Source organism: Vigna unguiculata, chromosome 9 (genome assembly GCF_037176805.1).
Source record: "Vigna unguiculata cultivar grain cowpea cultivar isolate G323 ecotype 2 chromosome 9, ASM3717680v1, whole genome shotgun sequence".
In the NCBI taxonomy this organism is placed as follows: Eukaryota; Viridiplantae; Streptophyta; class Magnoliopsida; order Fabales; family Fabaceae; genus Vigna; species Vigna unguiculata.
The window spans coordinates 43253531-43278007 of record NC_140800.1 but is presented as its reverse complement, the minus strand read 5'-3'; the positions used below and the strand labels follow the sequence as shown (position 1 = coordinate 43278007).

Genomic DNA, 24477 nt, shown 5'->3' with positions numbered 1-24477 from the left:
GGTGGGGATAAATATGGTGTTTGTGGCGTGGATCGTGATAAGTGTGTGTTTGATTTTACGTGTTAAACTGATTTAAAACTGATGTAAAATTAATTAAAGAGTAAAAAAAAAAAGGAAAAGTGGTTAAAGATTTGATACTACTGATTGTAGATATAAATATTATGGAGCTGGTTAAGTATGCAAAATATAATAAAGAAAAGTTAAGATTTATGTTAACCCTAATTTTACTAAGTTTGATTTTTGTATTATTATGAAAATTAGGTTATCTTACAAAAGTATTTTATAAACCTTTTTTTTCATTTTATCATTTTTTTATTACTTCAACATCTATTATTACAACCTGTTTTAAAATTGTTTATTTCGACATACTTGTCTAACTTGTACGAAGTATTACATTGAAATATTTCCGTCACTTTTAAAACCTGTATTTTCATGCGATAGTTATTTAAAGTTTTAAAAAATTAAGTTACCTTCTTATCATTATCAAACACATTTTAAAGATTTTTATTAATTTCTACAATGTACTTATTTCAATATTTTTATTACTTTCCAAAATTATATTATCATACAAAATATATCTTACATACTTCTTTAGACTTATTCAATTGTATCATTTTTTATTACTCCAACTTATTTTCACCGACAATTATTTTTAAGTATGTATGCATTTTTTTTAATTTTAATAAATTTTAAAAAAGAAATTATGTCACCATACGTATTTTTCAATTTTTTTTAACTTTTTACATTTTATTATAATTTTTTCACTTCATTTTTTTATCATTAACAACTTGCTTATATAATAGTATATGAAGAGGGTCTGGACCACAATTTCTAACACACTATGTGTAACTTTCATTTTTTTTTTGTTAAAAATGATCCTTAAGTTATAAAATTAGGATATAAATTCATTCAATGTGATGTATATTTCACAAAATTTAATTATTTTTAATAAATTTCAATCATAAAAAATATGTTATTAAACATTTTTTTAAAGTATTTATAGAGAAAAGGGAGTGCAAAAGGTTGGCGGTGTTTAACTAAAAATGAGGCCGGGTAATGCCCAAACAAATGGGCTGAAACCGGCCCAATACGACGTTTGCTTCATCCTAACGACTTTGCTGTCCCACATGACACTGGGAGTTGCTGAATTAGGATCATCTCGACTCGAGCCAGGTTGCCGAAAACAGACTAGAGTATCAGTATTAGTTATACGGGAGCACTCCGAGTCACTGTGACTCAGTGTGTGCCATGACATGAAACTCACGTGCTCCCTTTCACTTTCTCTCTAAATCTTCAAGTAAAAGTCTAACGCAAACCTGAGCCTCGAAGCTCTCGTTTCCGATCCAATTCTTCGTTCCTCAATGGAGGACGCGTTTGCCAGATCTATTCCCGAGGTAACTTCGTTTTTGCTTTCTCCATTTCCTTGCCGCTGCAACAAACACCAAATCTCACCGTGTCATCACAATCCTCATTTAACAAATCTGGAACCATACATTGTTTATTTTTAATCTAAAATTATAGAAGACATCGGAATGTGAATGATCTACGTTTTGTGTTTTTGTGACCTTCGATAATAGAGATATTGTGTTTTCATGATCACGCAACGTAATATTGTTGAAAATCTATGATCACACATGCTTGCATGCTTGCCTCTCGCAGCAGTATTACTGAACTCTGCATCGACTTATCTGTTCACACAGAGATTGCTATAGCCGAGTTATATATTTGAATGTTCCTCTGGAAAGCCATAACTCTTGTTGTTAATTTTGTTAGGTCCTCGATTTCTTCGGAGTGAACCCGACTAAGGGTTTATCTGATGCTGAGGTGCTCCAATTTCCTTTCATTTCTCTGTTGTATCGGTACTCGTATTTTCTTTAAGCCCGATTATGGTGTTAATAGTTTCAAATGATTAAATCGCCCTTTTTTTCCAGGTAGTACAACATGCTAGACTTTATGGGAATAACGGTATGTCTTCTGTAGGGCCGTGTATATTTTAATCTGTTTCTTACGTGAACAAGAGAAGAAATATCAAGTAATGTGGTTTTATCTTGAAATGAATTTGCATTTGTATAGAGTGTAAGATGGCAGTCAGGATAATAAGATCACACACTGATCTTAGCATTTGAGAAACTTACCTATTGCATCTTTTTCACCAGTTTTGTTTAAGTATCTTTTTTGTTTGCCTACTAATATTTCTTTCCTTTTCTCTTACTGCATGGTGATGGCTGCACAGTGCTGCCTGAAGATCAAAGTAAGTATATGGAGTTTGTACCTGCCTTATACTTTTGTTTGATTATGTTATTTAGGCAACTTAGTGTTTTTCATTTGCTCTTCCTGAATAGCAATGTTAGTGCTTGGTATTTAATTTTGGATAGTAATAGAAATAGTTTTTTTTTTTTTATTTACCGAATTATATTGGATGCTAAGTAATTTTCGGATCATTCATAAAATCCTATTGATGATAGTGTAAATGGTTTGAAACTCATTCATATATTATTGCCAATTGAGTTTTTCATGGTTCTATCACACTAGATTCCTTAGTTCTAGTTGTTACTAAATCTCATCAAATTTAATATGCAGGAGCTCCTTTTTGGAAATTGGTTTTGAAGCAATTTGATGATTTGCTTGTAAAGATACTAATTGCAGCAGCTCTTATATCTTTTATTCTGGCTTTAGTTAATGGAGAAACAGGCTTGATGGCATTTCTGGAGCCTTCCGTAAGATATATTTACACTCATGTTGTGTTTGATATTTTTAGCAACAGTTTTATTTGGTAAAGAATTAATTTTTCTGGTAGTTCTTATACATAATGATGCAAAACTGAAAAAAGGCTGTATCCTTTCTATTGAAGCTGTAGATTATGAGCTAAATGAGCTCTTTTTGCTACTTATTGAGTACACTTGTACAATGCTGCATGACCTCTTGCGGGTAAACTCATGAAAAGTGGATTTTTATAGAGAATGTACTGAATTTTTTCTGAACTAGAGAACATAACAATTTTCTATTTGATTACACTATTTGTTAAGCTGGGCTTATCAAATAGGTAAGACTATTGCAAAATGTGAATTGATTTGGTTTTTGGTTTTCGGTTTTTTTGATAGAAAATAAATTGGTGTATGCATAGGTTATTCTGATGATATTGGCAGCAAATGCAGCAGTTGGAGTGATTACAGAATCAAACGCTGAAAAAGCTCTAGAGGTAAAATTGAAACACAGATAAATTTAGAGCTCCAAATGATGTTTGTCGATAATGATTTCATTTTCATAACAACAATTTTCATAAACTTAAGACTAAAGCTCAATTTGTTTCCAATTTGTTCTTTAAATTCTCCATTTGCTTAGTGAAAACTTGTTAAGTTAAATTATCTTTATTATGGAATTCTCTTGTTCTGGCTCCGTCAAGTTGAGCTCACTGTTTATCTATTGCTTTCTCTTTTATACTATCTTAGGAGCTGCGTGCCTATCAAGCTGATGTGGCAACTGTCTTGCGCAATGGTAACAAACTTCTGTACCTGTCTAATTTTTTGTAGCGTGGTTAGTACTATAGTGGCTTTGTGACGCTTTATTAACGATGACATATGGTGTTAATTTTCATAATTTCTATTTGAAATATTTTTTTTTTTTAATTTCAAAACTTTCTATAGCATACCTAGCTAATTGTTCTCCTGGTCTTCTCTTTTCTCTGTTTCTACTTTTGGGGGATGTGGCTGGATACGGGGAGGTGAGTTATCCTCGTGAAACTGTGTTTGTCTTGTATAATAGCACTGGGTTTTCGCAAAGGCATTATTTAAATAAAGGATCAAATAGTTTCAAGGGTAATTTGTTGTTGTTTCCTCTTATATAGGACAAATGTTCATCTTGGCTGTTTTCGCTCTGTTGATTCCAACTTTTTTGGTATTTACTAATGATATATCCTGAGACTAGCAAGCTTTACTTTCTTGAACTTCTTAGGGTGTGTTTCTTGTTGTTGGAGAATGTCTTTTGTTCTTTTGTTTCTTTACTTTGATTTGGAATGATTTTCGTCTTTAATAATCAATAATAAATAAACAAAGAAAATCTTAGGACAAATAATAAAGAAAATAAGATTTTAAAGCTTGCCAAAAATAGAGAAGTGAAGCCAAGAGAGTTGGATCAAGTAAAATGTATTAAGAATAAACAAGGCAAAGTTTTGGTCATGATAAAGATATGAAAGAGAGATGAGAGAATTCTTTTTATAAGAATTTCAAGGATGAAAAGGGACTAGAAACCAAGAGGATAAACAAATTTTGGCTCACTATCATAGAATTGAAATTAGAGCAGTAAAAGAGGCCCATAAGAGGAGATGGATAATTTGCAAAATTGTTGGTTCTTGTGGAGGTTTTTAGTGTGGGAGAACAAGGTACAATTTGTTCCTTGACTATTTAACGAGAATTTGAAAGCTAAGAAAATATCTTATTAGTAGAGGAAGAACACTTGGGTTCCTATACGTTGGAAAGTTACCTTAATTGTTGTCATCCCTAGTTCGCTTTAGTTGCAGCACTTTTGGGGGTTTCTTGATTGTTGCTCCAAGAGTGGTGATTTGTTTCAACATCTACTTGAGTTATAGCTTAAACATAGTTTAACTCACAAACCAATTTTGTGGAGTTTAGTTACGTCTTAAGTCCAAATTCTAAGATGATATTATAGTCTATTCTTGTTTCTATACTAGGCCACCTACCGTATTATCCATCCATCAATCTCAATAGTATTGGGCATGGGGTGACGTGGAGAAAATCCAAATCCCACATTGGTTAGATATAAGGTTGAAGCAGCGTATATGGATAAGGGGTTAAGGCTTAAGTCAATTCTACAAACTTGGCTTATAAGATAAGGATTGTTTAAGCTTTATAAGCTCTATTTAAGCCATATTTTTTTGTCAATGTGAGACTAAACTACCACCCTTGAAGTTACAATAAAGACAATCCCCCTTAAGAGGTTACAACTAAGGTGGGCTAGGTGCTTTTTGCGATTAACAGAACTTTCCGATACTGCCCTTCATGCCCCTGACGACCTATCCAGAGTGTGACATATGTAGGTGATCAAACAGTTGGTCTAGAATAAACTCTAATGTCATAGAATTCAGGTTTAGAACATATTAACTCAGCACTACTAAATTGGCTTATGAGGTGAGACTTATCCTTCACTTTATGTACTACCCTTAACCATGTCTATGGCCAATGTGAGACTTGCATTTTTCAATATTAAATTCAAGTAACAGGGAAATATTCAAAATTGTGTAAAGTTCAAGTGTCAAGAAGGACATTGGAGGAAGTTATAAAGAAAGATCTCATGATGAACAATCTCTCTCCATATTTGGTCTTTAATTGAGCCAAATTGCATCATGTGATTCTTGTAGTTGACTTTTTCTAATGGGAAATAACTTTGTTGTTGTATAATAAATAAATAAATAACTTGGTAATGTCAAATGCCTTCTGCATTAACAATTTAAATTAGATCCGGTTTGCTTTTTTGTTCCTTTGGAAAGAAATTACAAAGACATGTTTGCACTGTAAGGGTATAAATATGATTAGTTAACCATTTATTGTCGACATATATTTTTCTAAACCATTCTCCATATTTTTAGTAGACCTCCTAATGCTTTATGGAAAAACGAGAAAAGAATGGTAACAAGAAGCATAAAAAACTTAAGTGTTGTTTAAATGTTCCCTTGGGATAGCTCTACTGGAAGAGTGTGGGGTAAACAAGGATACTGCGAGTTCAAACCCTTGCACTGGGGCACATTCTACACCCCCCCAATCGTTAACAATCTTGTGTTCTAATAATTGTTTTCTTTCTTCTGTCTGCCGTGATGGTTCAGTGGTATTTTTTTTTTGTTTAGTGAATTGGTTAAAGCTTATCATCTTGAAGTTCTACAACAAATTTTTACATTCTATTTCTTGCAGGTTGTTTTTCCATACTTCCTGCAACCGAACTTGTTCCTGGGGATATTGTGGAGGTTTCTGGTAAGCTGATAAGCAAACTGTCTCTGTTGAGTATTTAATCCTTGAAAGTTGAAAGTTGAATCTGTTCTGGTTGTGAATTAAATAGTGGGCTGCAAAATTCCTGCTGATATGAGGATGATTGAGATGCTAAGTAATCAAGTGCGTGTTGATCAAGCTATTCTTACAGGTATTCTTACAGCTCGTATAGTATGCTGTGAATAGAACTATTGAATGCTTCTACCTAGGAATCACTTCATTTGTGTGGTTGTGTCTGAAAAGAGTGAAAATGTACTACGTTCCCTCACATGTTGACAATTAGGTAAGTGTTTGTGAATTACTGATGTAGTGGATTTGTCTGCATATCCTTCTATGATTCATAAGACTAAAGGTTTTTGTAGGTGATTTTTGTTCTGATTTTAAGTAATACACATTAACCTTGTTGATCAATCAATACTTTTAGTTTGTTAGTTTTGATAAATTGACTACTAGAGTAATCCCCTTGAAAAAACTGTTTTTCTTTTATAGAATCCCATGTTTTATAAAAATTGAAAATACTTCTCTGTCTAGTATATGCTTTTGCCTGGTTATATTTTGGTACTGGTACATGTGTGAGCAAGTGGTAACAAATTAGTAAATTTATTGGGGTCTAGGCTGACTGCTTTTATACTCGGTTACTTTTACTGTTCAACTAACAAATTTGGAGGAGACATTTTTGAAATCCTTTTGGCTTAACAAATTTTGCTTTTGCTACTATTGCTACTCATTAGAGTACTTAATGGTTCCTTTTGGCCTAATTAATGGCCCTGTTGCAAAGTTTTCCCTTAAAATATGCTTTCAGATGCCAGACAATACTTTTGAAAAGGAAAAGGTTGTTAGTTAAATATGTCAATCTCACTTCCCCACACCTTGTGTGTGGGGAAATAGGCCATGTCTGTTTAAGGCAAAAACTACGTGTATGAATACATGTTTATTGAACACAGTTATATGTATCTTCTGACATCTCACTTGTTTAATGTGATCAAAATTCTCTTTGCTGATTTTAGGTGAGAGCAGCTCCGTGGAGAAAGAGCTGAAAATAACCACAACTTCAAATGCTGTATACCAAGACAAAACAAATATTCTGTTCTCGGTAAGAAGCTTGTTTCTTTGTTCAACCAGCGTGTGGCTAATAAGGTTTAAAATTGTTCTATAGAATATTAATGGTTTGGATATTCTAAGTCCAATTTGTATTTATGGTTGAGGTAGTGACACCTATATAAACTCTACTTTGAAAGATTTTCTTGTTGGTTGGTGCAGAAAATTTGGTTTGGTGTTACTTGTTAATAACTTTTTTGTAGTTGACAAAAATGGAAGTTGTTTAATTGAACCAATCTAGCTTTTAATTAAACATTTCGGCTACTAGTTTTGGTTGGTTGAGGCTTGATGGTCACATGGCAAAGATGTGTTTATTTTAAGTTACTGAAATAATTATATATGCAAATTTGATTCTTGAGAGGATTTTGACCTGCAATTTTCTGTAGCATTTTCTCATTTGTGCTAAATTGAATCAGTTCAATGTTTGTGATGTTTAAGATCAAATGCTGTTGCTTAAAATTGATACACGTACCTACAAACACACAGGACTATGTATGCTCACAATAAGTGAAATTTATATACCTGTACTGATCATTATATTTACATATTGTTCATTGAAATTTATTTGCAATTAAACAATGTTAGTCAATATTTAAATTTAATTACTTTGTGATTTTTAAATTTTGTAAAAAATGAACATGATGATTTTGTTTTTAAGGAATCTAAAAAACATTAGTAAATTGAGAATTCACCATCATTTATTTTAATAAATACTTTAAGTCATTTATTCTGGAAAAGAACTTATCAGCTGTTATAGCGGTATAAAAATTTAATTTAAATTTAAAGTGATGAAATTCAACATATGATATAAACATACAATCTTAAAGTTTATTTATAAAATCGTTAAAAGGAATTATTGTTAATTAAAAAGATAGAACCATGATGCATAGCATTAGTCCATAATATTTGATTATTTGTAATTTCTACTTTAAAGTAAAATTGAAATGAACTATTATTGGACATTAAACATGATGGGTAGCTACGTTGATAGTTGTCTTCAGAAATTTCAAAGGTCCATGAATCACAGCGATATAAAATTGTGTTTGCATTAGTGTTCTTCTCTTTGTATTTTCTGTGCATCCAAGTTTCGAATATTTAAATAAGCACGAGTTCAAGGCACTGTTTCTTGTAGTCTGGTAGCCTTGTGTCATTTGAAATTGTTTCCGTTAACTCTTATCTTTTTCCCTCCTATAAGAGTTTGTTTTCAATGCCAGGGTACGGTTGTAGTTGCTGGTAGGGCGAGAGCTGTTGTGGTGGGAGTTGGTCCTAATACGGCCATGGGCAGCATACGAGATTCAATGTTGCGAACAGAGGATGTAAGCATTGAATTTTACTCACATTGATGTTTTTACTCCTTGTATCTTTATTCAATTCTTGTGCATTTGTGTTCTTTCTTGACTCATGTATAGGAAAAGTTGCTTTTTACTTTTAGACACACAATAGAGGTGGTTACATCTTTTATGATTGGTTGCAGGAGGCAACACCATTGAAAAAGAAGCTGGACGAGTTTGGGACCTTTTTGGCCAAGGTGATTGCTAGTTCTCTGATTTCACTGTATTTCAAACTATTGGGGAATACCAAAGCTCACATCAATAACGTATATAAATAGGGTCAATCCTCACCTTATAAGTTTGTTTTATAGGATCAAGTAAAGTCTAAACTACTTTTTAAGATGGTATAAAATTCCATCTTATGTCCATTATAAGGGTTACTCCCATGTTATACTTGTACCAAGCCTGTATTAGATGTGCAGGAGTATATTTGAAAAAGCCAAGACCTACATCCATTAGAGATAGTGTCAAAATAAAGTGGAGGGAATCCTCATCTAATAAACCAAATTTGTAGGGTTTAGTTAGACCTAAAGCACTTTGTAAGACAAACTTAAGGGTTGCTCTTCTGCTACATACATATTGCATGGTTTGTTGCTATTCTGCCGCATTTTCCATGGTTTGTAAATTAATAAATCAGACAGGATTAATAAATCAGACAGGCTACACAACTGTTAATGTATTTTTGGTTTGTCAGCCTCCTAAAATGTACTTGGTATCAACAGTTCCATCTGAAAAGTTGAGATTGGTAGTTTGGCATTGAATTATAGTGTTTTTGTAACGGCTCTTTTTCTCAACTGTTAATGCATTCTTGGTTTGTCATACTTGGTATTAACAACAGTTCCATCTGAAAAGTTGAGATTGATACTTTGCGATTGAATTATAGTGTTTTTTTAACGGCACTTTTTCTCACCTACTTTTGGCATTTAATATGAAAGTTCATTTGAGGCAGGGAAAAGAATTTTAATTCATAATAAATGTAACCCTTAGGTTTGGGAACCTTGGTTTTCAAATGTTGGGGCTGCTCTTCTGCTGCATATTTCATTGTTGGTAATGATTGATCGGATAAGCAACACAACTGTTTATGCATTTTTGGTTTGTCAGCCTAGTACATCCGGTTGTTATTAACAGTACTATCTAAAATGTTGAGATTGGGCATATTACACTTCAAAATTTGAATCTTACAACTTCATATAATTTGGTTACCTACCAATTGGTATGGTAAGATGATGACTTTGCATCTTACATTATTAGAATGAATCCATGTACTTTCATATTAAAGATAAAATTCAGACTATTCAACAATTGATATTTTTTACTTCTGACAAAAAAAATCAGAAGTCATGTGAGCTTAAATTCTTAAATGCAAAGGAATTGGAAGAACACTTTTGAACTTATCCTATTTGACAATCCACTACTTTACTTATCACTAGTTCAATGCACGCACTCTACTTGGCTATTTAATTGCGTTGTTTGCATTCTTCTAAAATAAAATCTGACATTTAACTAGTAGATTTGTATGACTTTTGCTTAAGTTTTTTTTTTTTTTTTATCATTTTCTAGTTTAATTGAATGAATACCACTATATTTCAAATATATGATATGTTTGAAGTAATTTTTCATTGTCTTTTTATCTTACTTTTAGAAAGTGAACTTTAAGTCTAACTTAACCTTACAAATTGACTTGTAAGATGAAATTTACACTACTTATACACTATGATATGACATTATTTCTAATCTATGTGGGCTCTTCAACACATACACCCAAGCCGAGGAGTAAACATCTCGAGTGTGGGACTAGGAGAAAACCCAATAGTGGGTGACATGATGTTCAACACCTTGCTAGGATATACTCTAAATGATTTTGGTACTATCTTAAGAAATAGACCTTAAACTTAACTCAATCCTACAAAACCGGTTTGTAAGATGAGATTTGCACCCACTTTTATATCTCTAGTCGATAGAGACTCTTTAACATACAATTCAGTACAAATTATGATTCATGATAAAAATTAACTTGGTAATTTAGGATTGAGTTATAATGTCTTTGATAAAACCACTTTACCCTTTCTCATCTGTTTTGGCATTCAATGAGAAAGCTCATTTGATACATGGCAAAGAATATGAATTATAACTTATAAGAAGTAAAACCCTTTTATTTGGGAGCCTATGTATTATCAGCTTCAAAGAGTAAAATATATCAAAGGAGTATTTTTTGTGTAACAAATCATTTTTATTGTTCAAGTTTTAACTTTGAAGCCCACTTATTATTCTGTTTCCAAATTGTGATGGTGGTGGTTCCTTTATTTCTTTTATGCAGGTTATAGCAGGGATTTGTGTTTTGGTGTGGATTGTAAATATTGGTCACTTCCGTGACCCTTCTCACGGTGGTTTCTTGAGTGGTGCAATTCATTATTTTAAGGTGTGTTCACCAATGAACTTTGTTATTATATTTATCAATATTTCCATTTGCTCTTGTATTCTGTTTTTACTGGCATCATGTTGTAGTCTTCTATTGTTTTTATTTGCATGTACTGCCTAGTTGTTTTATATTTAGTATCTCTCTGTGGTTGGTGTATAGTTGGTTATATTGGCTCTTTCTTTGGAAGAAGATATCATGTTGTCTTGTGAGCATGAAAATCTTTTAACTTCTAATCATATTCCTGCTAGATTGCAGTTGCTCTGGCAGTTGCAGCAATTCCAGAAGGGCTGCCTGCAGTTGTGACAACGTGAGTTCAGGAACCTATTTTTGTTTTTTCTCTGGAAGCCATCATATATTTAGAATATCTTTATTTTGATTTTATAAAATAAGATATAGATGTTTTGGCTTGTGTGTTCATATATAATCAACAATTTGTTCTATATATATATATATATATATATATATATATGTGTGTGTGTGTGTGTGTGTGTGTGTGTGTATTATAGTGTTTTTAATTTTGGGAGTTAATTACTCACTTTTTTTTTTGTTTAAGAAATATGTTAAGAATGAAACAAAACCATAAGGCAGCATTTCTTAAGGCCCTTTTATGAGTGATGTCCTTGAGGTATTACTATTTCTTTCTGTGAGCTGAAAGGGAGAATTCCAGTTCCTATTAAACTCAAATTTCAATCACTATCGTTTACTTAGGTTTTTAATAATCACATATGTGGATTATGTTATTCTAAGTTTGGGAAATAGACCAAAGCTGCTTACTGTATGGGAAAAAGACTAAACTAGTTAATAGACAAAGCTGCTACATTCTTCAACACTGTGCTTAGAAAAATCCCTCAGAATGGATTTGCGCTTTGCCCTAGATATTATACCACCAGGTAGAAGCCAAATGCCTAATAATCTTAGCAAACCAGCTGTTGTGCTATAGAAACTTGCTTACAGAATTACTCATTCCCTCCCTACTGACTGGAGACTTCTCATGATATGCTGAGATGCTATGTTTGAATTACTTTTTTGGTTAGAAAACAGCATATATTCAATGTGATGGAAAGTTAATCTACTGAGTTTTTCTTTTTCCGATTTTGTTTTGATTTATTTTCTTTATAATAGGTGTTTGGCTCTTGGGACAAAGCGTATGGCTAGGTTGAATGCCATTGTTCGCTCCTTGCCATCGGTCGAGACATTGGGTTGCACAACTGTTATTTGCAGTGACAAAACTGGGACGCTAACTACTAACATAATGTCAGTTGCGAAGGTGAGTTCAGCTTGACACTGAAACAATAAAATTAAATTTAGTCATTTGTCTTTTTTGTGAGTTTTCATGTTGCCACAAGTGTCACATTGGATTGTGCCATCCTCATTGAACTCTGTACCGATTCACTGATGCTTATTTTTTGGTTTTGTTTTAGATGAAACATTTTGAATCAATAATAACCTTATTGCTATTATGTTTTAAGCTTCTATTTATTCAGGAATTTTATAGGTGTGGCATTAATAGAGTTTGTGATAAAATCTGCTTCTAGATGTTGAAAGTCTGAGTAGTATTCAATTTATGAACTATTAAGCTTTTCTCTTTCCTCCTTCCCCATTTTTCATTTATAAAATGCTTTTGATGTTCATCTTTCAGTCCTGTCATGTTTTAATCAAGCCTGCCTGATACCAACTACTGCCTGCTTATATCATTGTTGTTAGGTTCAGGATGATACAAAATTGTTATTCACGTTGCTTTCCAATGTATGTTTCATCTTGCAAATTATTTTTATGTATTTTGTTACATGTTGGAATTTTTATCTGGATGCTTATGGATGACTTTTAGCAATTTCCTTGACCAAATCCTATGGTTTTGTGGGTACAGGTATGTGTTGTTGAATCTGCAAATCGTGGCCCTGTTGTTTCTGAATACAGTGTCAGTGGAACAACATATGCACCTGAAGGAATAATATTTGACAGTACAGGGATGCAGGTATGATTATGTTAATTCTTTGTGCTTTTTCATTTACTAATTAATATAAGGAAGGAACCTTAGCTTGCTGTACAAAACAAAATTCATGGATAGTTTGCTAAGTCAGTATATGCTTTGTGGTGGATATCCATGCTGTTTTAATTTGCAAATATTGACACAAGAAATGATTGCATTGAATTAAGCCCTTCCTTGAAGTATGCAATTGTTTAGCAGCACAGATGGTTTTCTATGTGTATCTTAACATAAACTCATTGTAATCGTGTATGCAGTTTTGTTTTAGTTAAAACAATGTTTCATTTTCTTGTTTTTGCAGCTTGACTTTCCTGCTGAATTGCCTTGTCTTCTTCACATGGCAATGTGTTCTGCTCTTTGCAATGAATCAACCCTGCAGTATAATCCTGATAAAGGGAATTATGAAAAAATTGGTGAGTCAACTGAAGTGGCACTACGTGTCTTGGCAGAAAAGGTGTGTATTTTTTCCTCTCCTCATGTCTTCTATGTTAGAAGCTCCATCATTACTTAAGTATACTTTGATCGTTTGTTATTTGTAGGTTGGTCTCCCTGGTTTCAATTCCATGCCATCAGCCTTGAATATGTTGACTAAGCATGAACGTGCTTCTTACTGTAACCATTATTGGGAGGAACAATTTAGAAAGGTGAGATTTAGCAAGTTTCTCACATCTATTTTGTATTCATCTTCGTCCATTAACATATTTTAGGAAACTTGAATGTTAAAAATTGCAGGTTTTTTTACATTTTTTTCATGCCTATTGATCAGGAAACAGTATTATACAGCAGATTTTTCATTTAAAGAAAAGGGAATAGATAAATGTTAGTAAAGGACTGTTATAAACAATGAGTTGAGACGTTACAATTAATCTTGGCAAAAAATATAACAAACTTAGCTATATTAGGTTAATGCAACCATAAACCAGGGGTGATACAGCTACTTCATCCAACATAAGAAATTTAATGAATATATCTACTATTGGTTATTTTTTGGGTATTGAGCTATGTGTATTTATTTTCACACTTGATGCTTTGCAGATACATGTTTTGGAGTTTTCTCGAGATCGGAAAATGATGAGTGTGCTTTGCAGCCGGAACCAGATGCATATTTTGTTCTCAAAAGGTGCCCCAGAAAGTATAATATCTAGATGTTCAACCATTCTGTGCAACAGTGATGGTTCTATTGTGCCACTTACTGCTGATATTCGAGCAGAGCTCGACTCAAGATTCAACAGGTTGATTTTTATTGTTTATAATTTTATCTGTATATGCACATTCCATATTTTTTTTTCTAGATTTTTGCTTTCTTTCTGTTTCTTATTCAAAATAAGCAAAAACATTAGAAAAATTCAAACCATGACTGATTGCCTTGCAAGGGCATAATTCCATGTCTCTTAGCACTAGCACCGCATTGGACAGGTGAAATATAACCTACATACCTACTAGTGCCATGCCTTCTTGCTGCTAGGCCTTGACAAATAATGATAGATAGAAAAGACAATTATGTAAAAAAATTTCATTGATGATGGCCCACCACATACCAACCATGCAGCCTCCGGCCTTCTGCTACCCTTGGCTTGAGTGCAATTCGTTCACCTTGCTTTTCCTGAAAATGCTAAATTGAAGGGTTAATAGCACCTGAAAAAAGTCAAGGCCAACGCACTTGGAAGAAGCTAGTGAATGACAACTAAGAAAGAGGCGCTTAAATAGAATTCCACCTTAGAATAAGATAGGCTCTGAATGCCGTCAATATCATCTTAGAAAATCAATTTTAAGTCTAATTTGATTTCATAAAACCTACTTATAAAGTGAGATTTACACCCATTTATATACTATAATTTGGTCATATCTTTAAGTCAATTTGGTATCTCCAACAAGTATTTCTAACATAGTACATATCTGAAAAATCTGTTCTAACTTCTGGACATTAATAACGGGTACTTGGTTGTTTCTGTTCTGTTCATTTCCTAGCCTGACAAAATTTGTTGGCCAGTTTTGCAGGAAAAGAAACATTAAGATGCCTTGCTTTGGCCCTGAAATGGATGCCCTCAATTCAACAGTCATTGTCCTTTGATGATGAGAAGGATCTTACATTTATTGGGTTGGTATGCTTTCTTTTCAATGCACAATATATAGTTTAACAGTTAGATTAATGAAACTTGTTGACTTCATCTGTTCAATAAATTATTGGTATCAAGTTCCAACGAAAGAATGTATAGGAAGAAGCTTTATTTTTTAAATGAGAATAGTAGAATGAAATGGTATTGACTTTCTTACGTAGCGCAAAATTTGTTTAATGTTGCTTATATTTGAGTTTCAAGGGAGTACTTTTTTGGTTTTCTTCTGCTTTTCCAATATTTACATTTTTGCTCTAGTAAGTAATAACCTTTTTCTTTTGTGTTCCTCTCTCCCCTTGGGTAGGTTGGGATGCTGGATCCTCCACGAGATGAAGTAAGAAATGCAATGCTTTCGTGTATGACTGCTGGCATCCGTGTTATTGTCGTCACTGGGGATAACAAGGTTTCAAACTCCTGCCAAATTTTTTTTTTTCCTTTAATGTTCCATACGTCTTGTCTAAAATTACTTAATTCTGAATGAATCAGTCCACTGCTGAGTCACTTTGCCGCAAGATAGGTGCTTTTGACCAATTGATAGATTTTTCTGAACATTCTTACACTGCTTCTGAGTTTGAAGAACTTCCACCACTGCAGCAAACTATAGCATTGCAACGTATGGCACTTTTTACTAGGTATATTGTTTTATATCTATTCTCTAATATTTTATTTTGTTAGATGATTGCAGAATAAAATGGCGATTTCTTTTTTTGTTCAACCCTTTTGAGGTAAAAAAAATCATAGTAAAAGATGTGTGTTATGGTAGGGTTGAGCCTTCTCATAAAAGGATCCTGGTAGAAGCATTGCAGCACCAGAATGAAGTGGTATGATTGCTTCCTTTATCAGAATATTATTTGTAATTACTAACTAGTAATGTGTTATCCCTGTGACTGTTTTTTTTTTTTTCTTTCAGTTTCTTATCTTCCTAGGTCACTTCAATGTTCTTGTCATAATTACATAACTTTTGTGTTTATCTCCATTTAGTTGTTTGGAACATTATCTGTAACTACTAACTAGTAAGGTTTTATCCTTGTGATTATTTTTTAGTTTCTTATCTCCCAAGGTCACTTTAAATCACATGTTCTTTTATGGCACATTATTCAGTGGATGGATTGTGAGGATTAGATCTTTAGGTGAATGCTCCTCATTATTATTTTACACTTGTAGTTTTGATTGTGGATAGTGATGAGTGGAACTCAAAAGTGGATTAGCTGAGCTTAAATGAAGTTCTATACCAGAGATAGCATATACGGTATAAATAGTTTATAATATCTGCGTAAATGGCCAAAACTAAAATGAAGCATAAGTGGAATAGCTGATCTTAAATGAAGATCTATAACAAAGATATCATATATGGTATTAAATAGTTTATAAAATCTGCATAAATGACCAGAACTAAAATGAAGGATGAGTCATATCTTAAATACACAGGCATCATATTCTTTTCTGGATCAACAGATCTTTGACCCTGTACCCACGGCTCATACCTGACGCCACAATTAGGATGTGTGATACACAAAAGCATATGATGGAACATCATGACACTCCTGCTTGAGGTGTCAGATTGTCATACACGCAACCAACACCTCCTTACATCTGTTTTGTACATAGAAACACTTAACACCTGGAATCCTCTTAAAGATAATTGTCAGCTTAGACACATCTCAAATACTGAGCCAACATTATAAGATAAATTTTGGTTTTTTAAGCATTCATAAAAGCCGGCTTAAAGTATAATATATATATATATATATATATATATATATAATATCATTTTAAGAGAAAAAATATGAAAAAACTTAAAATAAGTTATTCCAGTATATAATTGTAAAAACTCTCATATACTTCCAAAAGATGATTTTTAACTCAATACTACGCCTGTTCTTTTATGATAGTCATTTAAGGTTTTTTCGCCCTAAGAAAGGAAAGCATCTAATTTCTATTTTTAATGCAAATTTTAAGTGAATTGCCTATTATACTCCTTTCAATTTTCTTATTCCATATAACAAATTTTTATCTCTCCATATTAATGATTTTAAGGGTATATAAGTGGAAAATAATTGTTATCCTGAAATTTAAACATGATAGATAAAATAAACCAACGGAGGGAGTGTAAGCTAATTTATGCTTATGGAATAGTTTACTTGATCTTTTCATCTTGTTTTTCCTATAAGTGCATATGAGAGTTTGTTGATGGAAAAGACTACCCTAACAAGACCCATTACTTATATCGGATTGACTTTGTTGATGTTCGGGCGTGTTCCATGTCATTAGTGCTCTGCAGCTCTACTAGTTTCCTGATAAAGCTCTATTTAACGGCACTAAGTGCTCTATTTTGTAATTCATTATAACCTTATAATCATGGACATTATTGTTTATGCAATCATTCAAAAAAATTCTTTCAAAGTTGTCGAAATTTACAATGTCAGTAATTTAGGTTGCAATGACGGGTGATGGAGTTAATGATGCACCAGCACTAAAGAAGGCGGATATAGGAATTGCTATGGGTTCAGGAACAGCTGTTGCCAAGGTGTCATCATCTGTCTATACTTTTCTCGTCTAGTCAATAATCAACAATCCTAAACAACTTGCTATTTTTCTCCCCTCTTTGATTATAGAGTGCTTCAGACATGGTGCTCGCTGATGACAACTTTGCCTCTATTGTTGCGGTATAATAGCATATATCAATTTCTACTCATTTTTTTCTTTTCATTATTACTTTCCTTCCCTCTTGAATTGAAAACAATTTTCCCCATTTAATTTATTATTTGTTTCTCTTTAGGCTGTGGCAGAGGGAAGGGCTATATACAATAATACAAAACAGTTTATTCGATACATGATTTCTTCCAATATTGGCGAAGTAGTTTGTATATTTGTGGCTGCAGTGCTTGGAATACCGGATACCCTTGCCCCTGTGAGTTGTACAATATTTTTTGTTGATGATCTCAAAATGCTCATTTTATTCTGTTCTGCATTTTATACATACTTTATACCTGCGTAAATTCTAGATTTTTTATTGATCGCGTCTTCTATGCCCCTAGGTAGTGGTTTGTAGCCAGTAGTTGGTCACTAATGGGCTTTTATATGATTACAGTGTTTCTTCAGTAATTGCACAAAAATAATATTTTCATTTTTGTTCCAATGAAGACTATTACTTGAAATTTTTCATTTGTTCGCTTAACTTCTTCCAGGTCCAATTGCTTTGGGTCAATTTGGTTACTGACGGATTACCTGCCACTGCTATTGGCTTCAATAAACAAGACTCTGATGTGATGAGGGCTAAGCCTCGAAAGGTGCCATACCAATAATTCATTAGTCAACCTTCTATTTGATTCAAATAATTAAATAGATAACCTTCCCCATTCTTATTTAAATTTTATTTCACTTTGAATGTGTAGGTGAATGAAGCCGTTGTTTCTGGTTGGCTCTTCTTTCGCTATTTGGTAATAGGAGGTAACTATAAATATCAATCCCATCTTTATTTTTGGACTGAATATCATTTATTATACCTATCGGCGTTGCTTCTTTAATTTTCCCAGCAAGATTTCTTCTTTATTGAGGAACAGCATTGCTTTTTATGTTTTCATATGGTTACATATGGTAGTTAGATATAGCCGAGAGATGGGTAAGGCCAAGCCCTTGTGACTGTAGGTAAATAACCGAATTGGGAAAATTTGTACAAAAGGTTCTTGTTATAATTCACAAAGATGTAATTGGATGCACCAGAATAAAGGACACATGGATCTTAGGAGGACGATTCAAAAAGACCAACAAAATAACTATCAAGAGTTCTATTGAATATTGAGAAAAACTGTATAGGGTTAATCTCCCTTGTGTCTAAAATACACATAGGATTATACAAGTATACATGGTAACCAAACATAAATATGGTAAATAGAAGATATTATAATAAACAATATCAACAATATCTACCAATATCAAACAATGTCTATTTTTCCTAATAAACAATAGACGTTATGTTTCCCTAAGTAACATGATATCTCTAACACTCCTCCTCAAGACTTATTAATAGAACATATACCGTTACTAATAGCAGCTACCAATCCAGTAGTGGTCATTTCTATCCCTTTTGGATCTGAGTTCCTGTAAAAGTAGGAGCAAAAATGCATATGTTTTCTTGGAAAGAATCTAGAGAAAATTGGGCAATGGGGGAACTCAGTGTGATCATGGTTGGTAGAATACTCTGGAGGTTTACAGTTTAGGGCACAATACACCTACTGCAAAGGTAGTGAAGAGTTTAGGGTCAGATGTATCTTGCCTGAGGGATTAATTAGTGGTTTTTGGATTCATTAAAGTTTCTACTATCTGAACAATCCAAAGGACATGGTTACAAAAGTATTGAATGAAAAGCAGGCAATTTGTCAATGAAATAAAAAATGTCTCGGTTTGAAATCAACAAAAAATTGTCTTATCCGAACATTTATTTTGGATTTCTTAAAATCCAAAAATATCCAACCTAATCTAATCCAATTAATTGGGTTGGATTTGAATGGGATGTATTAAAGTGGACTTCAATTTTGTTGGATCAATATGATTTGGGATTAAATTTTAATATATGAATGTTTTGCACACCCCTACTTTTAGAGGAAACCCAGTCTTCAAATCTTAATGAAGCATTTTTTAGTCAACTGGCTACGCGAATCATAAACTATCATTCCTCAAGCTTATTCAAGGAAACCATGGAGTTTAAAATCTGTGAATGGAGGCTGAAAGTCACAAAGGATGCTTTCTTAGGTCAAAGAAAGTATAAACTAAGCTGAAATAACAAAATTTGCGAAAAAAGCCCAACAGATCCAAATGGGTCTTACTTAGCCATATTTGTCACTGAAAGGTGGAACTCAGATCTAGTTGGAGAATCCGGTCCACTCGGAATTCCTGGGAATCATATTAATCTTTTTTGTTATTAGAAGCCTTTCTTTCCATAATTTTGAGCCAATTTTTTCAATAGAGAGTGGGAAACGAAATGAAAGGATATATTGGAAATCATGTATCTCAACTCAACTACTCCAAGGACTCTATTTATATAATGAATTGATAAATATAGTATTATATTGTCCCAGTGATTATATTTATACGAGACACTTAGCATCACATAATAATACAAGTTTCAAACATGTATTTCAACTAGTCATTTACTCTTCAATTGATTTTTGGAAAGTGGATGCATGGTCCTAATGTTGTTTATTTTGTGTATGATGCAGCTTATGTTGGCCTTGCTACTGTTGCTGGTTTTATTTGGTGGTTTGTTTATTCTGATGGTGGCCCTAAACTTCCATACACAGAATTGGTAAGATAGTTTCATGTCCTCTCCTGTGGTCTCTGTACCTTTGTTTGAGCATCTTATATACTCAGAATGATAACACCTGAGGAAATGTGAGCCTATAAGCAGCTGATGTATGGAATTAACTTTAAAAAAATTCCATGACTGCATAATAATTAAAGCAAAAAGCAGTGGAAAATAGATATAAGCAAAATGGATATTGCTTATTGAAATTCAATCTGGCTTTTATATCTTTCAATATGTAATCCACAAAGGATAAGATATCCTCCAAGACAGAAATCCACAAACATGACAGAAAAATAAAATAAAAATAAGTAACAATCAGCGAGGCTGCTGAGTCTCTTTTCGTGTCAGAAATGAAAACTCCCTTCAAACAGCCAGATCAATGAGAAACCATTAACATGATTATGTCGAAAGTAGCAAGACACCCTTGAAATTGAAAATCACTTGTTTTATTAAGAGTTAAAAATCATTGTTGTTGACACTCAACTACAATATTTGCTCTCAAAAAACACATACATTGTGAACATGAGATTGTTTTGATAATTTTTTTGCTTCAGTCCTGGAAAATACATTTTGTTGTTGGTACTAATAATGCTTTATTTAAAAAAAATATAAAAAAATTGACTGCTTATTCTGCTATGAATATTTCTTTTTGTGTATAGTTAATAAATCTATTTCGGATATTCTTAGTTTAAATTCTTCTCTTCTTCCAGATGAATTTTGATACCTGCCCAACCAGGGAGACAACTTATCCATGCAGTATATTTGATGATCGACATCCGTCTACTGTATCAATGACTGTGCTTGTCGTTGTTGAGATGTTCAATGCTTTGAACAATCTCAGTGAAAATCAATCTCTTCTGTAAGTAATTTTATACAATTTAATTTGACATAATTATAGGATTTTGGTCCTTCATGGTTCCTTTCCTGCATATTAATGGGATGAGATCAGGATGACAACAAATATAAAATCTTTCACGTGCTTTCACCCATCAGCTTAAGCTTATGGGGTCAGTAGGTTCATCAGAGTCGCGAAACCTGAAGGAAGAATATATTATGAGTGAAATTAGTAAAATCATATAATAGACATTATACCCCTCTTCACTGGACCAGATTGAGAGAGATGGTAGAAATTCTGTTAATTTTTAGCGACCTCATGAGGCAATGTCTCCAACATAGTTATCAGACATGGCACGGACATTGAAGAATGATGAATTTCCAGAATATAGGACATAGGCAAACCACTTATATATGATTAACAAGGCAAAATCTCAATTAATAACTAAAATTTGTATAATTCACAGTATAAAATAAATTTAGTAAGTTCTATCATTTTCATATAATAGGGGTTCTCACAATAAAATCCAAAGAAACTTGTCTCCTATTATTTAAATTAATTAATTGAATCCTATGAAAAAAACCTTAAATATGTTATGTGTATGCAATAATTATCGTATAATTTTTTTTGTGGAATTTCTTTTTACTTTCTTATGATAACAGTGCCTAGGACGTGTTTAGTTAATAATAGTGTTTGAGCTGAAAATATGGTGCTATATCAATCTTCTTTAGGAACGAAGCTTTGCATTTGGTTATTCTACTTTATTCTGTTTTTTTTATCGAGGACTGGTGTTCATGGACTACAAAGCTTGAACGTTGTATTCATACGTGCCCTGTGATTGTGGAGGAATAAAATTGAAATCCTTAGAGAAGCATCAGCTGCTAGTCAATCTGGGAAAACAAATTCATACTAAGAACCTTCCCATTGTTTTTAATGGGAATATTTGTACGTGTATGCTACAAACAATAGGAATGTGTCTCTTATTGTTGAATTATATTTGGGAAATAAAAGAACAGATATTGCTGTGTAACAATTTTTTAATTGATGTGAAAATATTTGTTTGTCTGTTTCAGGGTTATCCCTCCATGGAGTAACATGTGGCTTGTTGCTTCTATAATCATAACTATGCTTCTTCACATACTAATCTTATATGTTCACCCACTATCGATTCTTTTCTCTGTAAGTATTTTTAAAAGCAGTGATACACATTTGATTTTCTGAAGTGAGAACCTGCCTGTTTATCCTGTTCATAAACCATCAGATTGATTTTAATTTTTTATTACCATATGTTATTACAGGTAACACCCTTATCTTGGGCTGACTGGACAGTTGTCCTCTATCTTTCGTTACCTGTATGTTTTCTTTAACTTTCCCAAATCCATTACTTAGTCATTTTTATTGTCGGGGATCTTTCCCGAGAAGGTGAGTCGTGCTACTCATTCATGTGTACTATATTTTGTTTTCTTATGCAGGTTATAGTCATTGATGAGGTGTTGAAGTTCTTCTCCAGAAATCCCGTCGGTAATCTTTATTCCATTTTATTAAATTTTCAGATCAATCTGTGATACCTTGTTTGTCTGAGGGTAGCTAGTGTTCAACATGACCAGTAGTAGGATTGGTAGTCTTATTTTCGGTTGGAAGTTAATAGTCATCATAGAAAAATATAGTTGGTGCATTTCTTTTGTGATGGTTTTGTCATGGAGATCTATAATTAAGTGATGTAACCAACAGGCACACGCACAAACATACCCACACAAAATTTCCATATAGCTAATGTTGATTACTTTTCCTTTGGTTTTAGGTTTTAGATTCAGATTATGGTTCAGGAGGTCTGATTTACTTCCAAAAAAAGATTTACATGAAAAGTAAGATGTGGAGTAACATTTACCACTTTTGGAATCATAGAGCTTCAATGGTATCCTTGATTGAATCTAAATCATCAATCTCCATTTGCGTGGCAATCCAGGAGTTAAACAAGGTACTAAAGATATTGTATAATACTTGTGTTATCTGTAATATTTATGTCCGTAAAATTTCAGTGATGTAAAACAGCAAATGTAGGAGCCTGTAGAGTTGGTTATCTTCAATTATTCATTTTTCTTCACATTCTGTATTTAATCAATTTTGGTAGCATAAATACCTAAAAGGCACTCATTATCCCTTCTGACAAAGATGTACATTGTCAGTTGTGTATCGTTAAAAGAACGATGTAGAGATTAATACCAATATGTTACGGATAAGCAAAGGAAAAAACAAACAAACGTTTTTTCAGTTCTCCTTCATCACTTGTTTGCTTAAACGAATCGTATTGATGTATAAATTAAGGTATCCAATTAAGTTATTTGTTAATAGCTGAATTAAACAAAATAAGTAAGTAGTAAGATAAGATTCAAAAAGTAATTAAGTTTACCAAAAATGTGATAATTGATAAATTGTCAGGCCAACTTGACTTGTTGGCCAAAAGAAAAAGGCAGTAATTGCATCTTGTACGCTATTATTTTCTTCTTACATCCTATTACGTACCATATTACTTACGGAGTTTATTTCCCAAAACGTAATAAATAATTTCGGAATTTTTTTTCTGAAAGTCAATCACTCCTCTTTTACCGAAAACATTTTCTGGAGACTTTTTAATGGGGTGGGAGGACAAAATTGATGAGATGCAGGAAGCTTTACCTAACGGAAAAAAGCCCTTCAAATGGTGCAAAGCGTGTGCGGGTAATGTTTGAGGGCTTTTTCGTTTACCCATAAGTTTATTGTAACGTCTCATTTATTTTAGGTTTTTATATTTCATTTTGCAATGTAGTGGATTTCTTTTAGCACCCCCTAATTTCTTTCTCTGTTTTATAAATTTGAAAGTTTTCACTTTGTCCTTATAGTTTATGAACTTTTGTATTATGCAATTCAATAATTATTTTTGACTTCCAATACAACCTAAGTGTTTTTTTTTCTTACTTTTGGATTGTGCAACATGGAACCCTTTTTTTATTTTTAGGTGTAATTAAAAATTCTTTTATGAGAAAAAGCTTTTGGGTCATGAAAAAATCTTGTGAACTGTACAAGTTATTTAACTGTTGGATCGTGTAATTTAAAAGGTTCTTTGAGTTAATTTGAAAGTAATTTTTTGCATAAAAAAATTTTATTACATTATTTTTGAATGTTTTTTGGATTATACAATCTGAACTTTTTTATTCTATCAAAAATACTTAGATTGTATAATCTATAATACTTTTTTTCCCTTCAATTCGTTCATGACGTAACACATAGACGTTAAGGGGATAGCAGCTAATCCACCACGTGACGGTAAGGGAGATAAATTGATTTTTTTAATCACGTGACGGTAGTGCATATAGAGACTGTGGGAGTGCAGAAAGAAATAGTCGGGAATGTAG

The 24477-nt window shown here is 32.8% G+C and overlaps 1 protein-coding gene across 5 annotated transcripts; it reads left to right on the top strand.

Annotated features, from left to right (window-relative positions):
* Positions 1-1147: 1147 nt before the first annotated feature.
* Positions 1148-23367, top strand: ECA3 (endoplasmic reticulum-type calcium-transporting ATPase 3). Of its 5 annotated transcripts, XM_028048299.2 has the most exons (35): positions 1148-1394; positions 1774-1824; positions 1932-1965; positions 2234-2251; positions 2581-2717; positions 3125-3199; positions 3450-3495; positions 5922-5981; positions 6067-6147; positions 7004-7089; positions 8309-8410; positions 8569-8622; positions 10743-10844; positions 11093-11151; positions 11967-12111; positions 12549-12590; positions 12712-12819; positions 13133-13285; positions 13371-13475; positions 13867-14063; positions 14822-14933; positions 15250-15348; positions 15432-15577; positions 15709-15766; positions 17380-17472; positions 17561-17611; positions 17725-17856; positions 18134-18235; positions 18341-18395; positions 20165-20250; positions 20961-21109; positions 22159-22264; positions 22384-22437; positions 22558-22606; positions 22887-23367. In XM_028048299.2, exons 1-35 carry the CDS (start codon positions 1362-1364, stop codon positions 22952-22954), a joined length of 3048 nt encoding a protein of 1015 aa, XP_027904100.1. In that variant the 5' UTR covers positions 1148-1361; the 3' UTR covers positions 22955-23367. The 5 variants fall into 5 exon arrangements, with proteins under 5 accessions (XP_027904100.1, XP_027904101.1, XP_085522675.1 ...); XM_028048300.2 differs by lacking the exon at positions 12549-12590; XM_028048301.2 differs by lacking the exons at positions 1148-1394; positions 1774-1824; positions 1932-1965; ... (2 more) ...; positions 3125-3199; positions 3450-3495 and adding exons at positions 3579-3721; positions 3845-3894.
* Positions 23368-24477: the final 1110 nt, after the last annotated feature.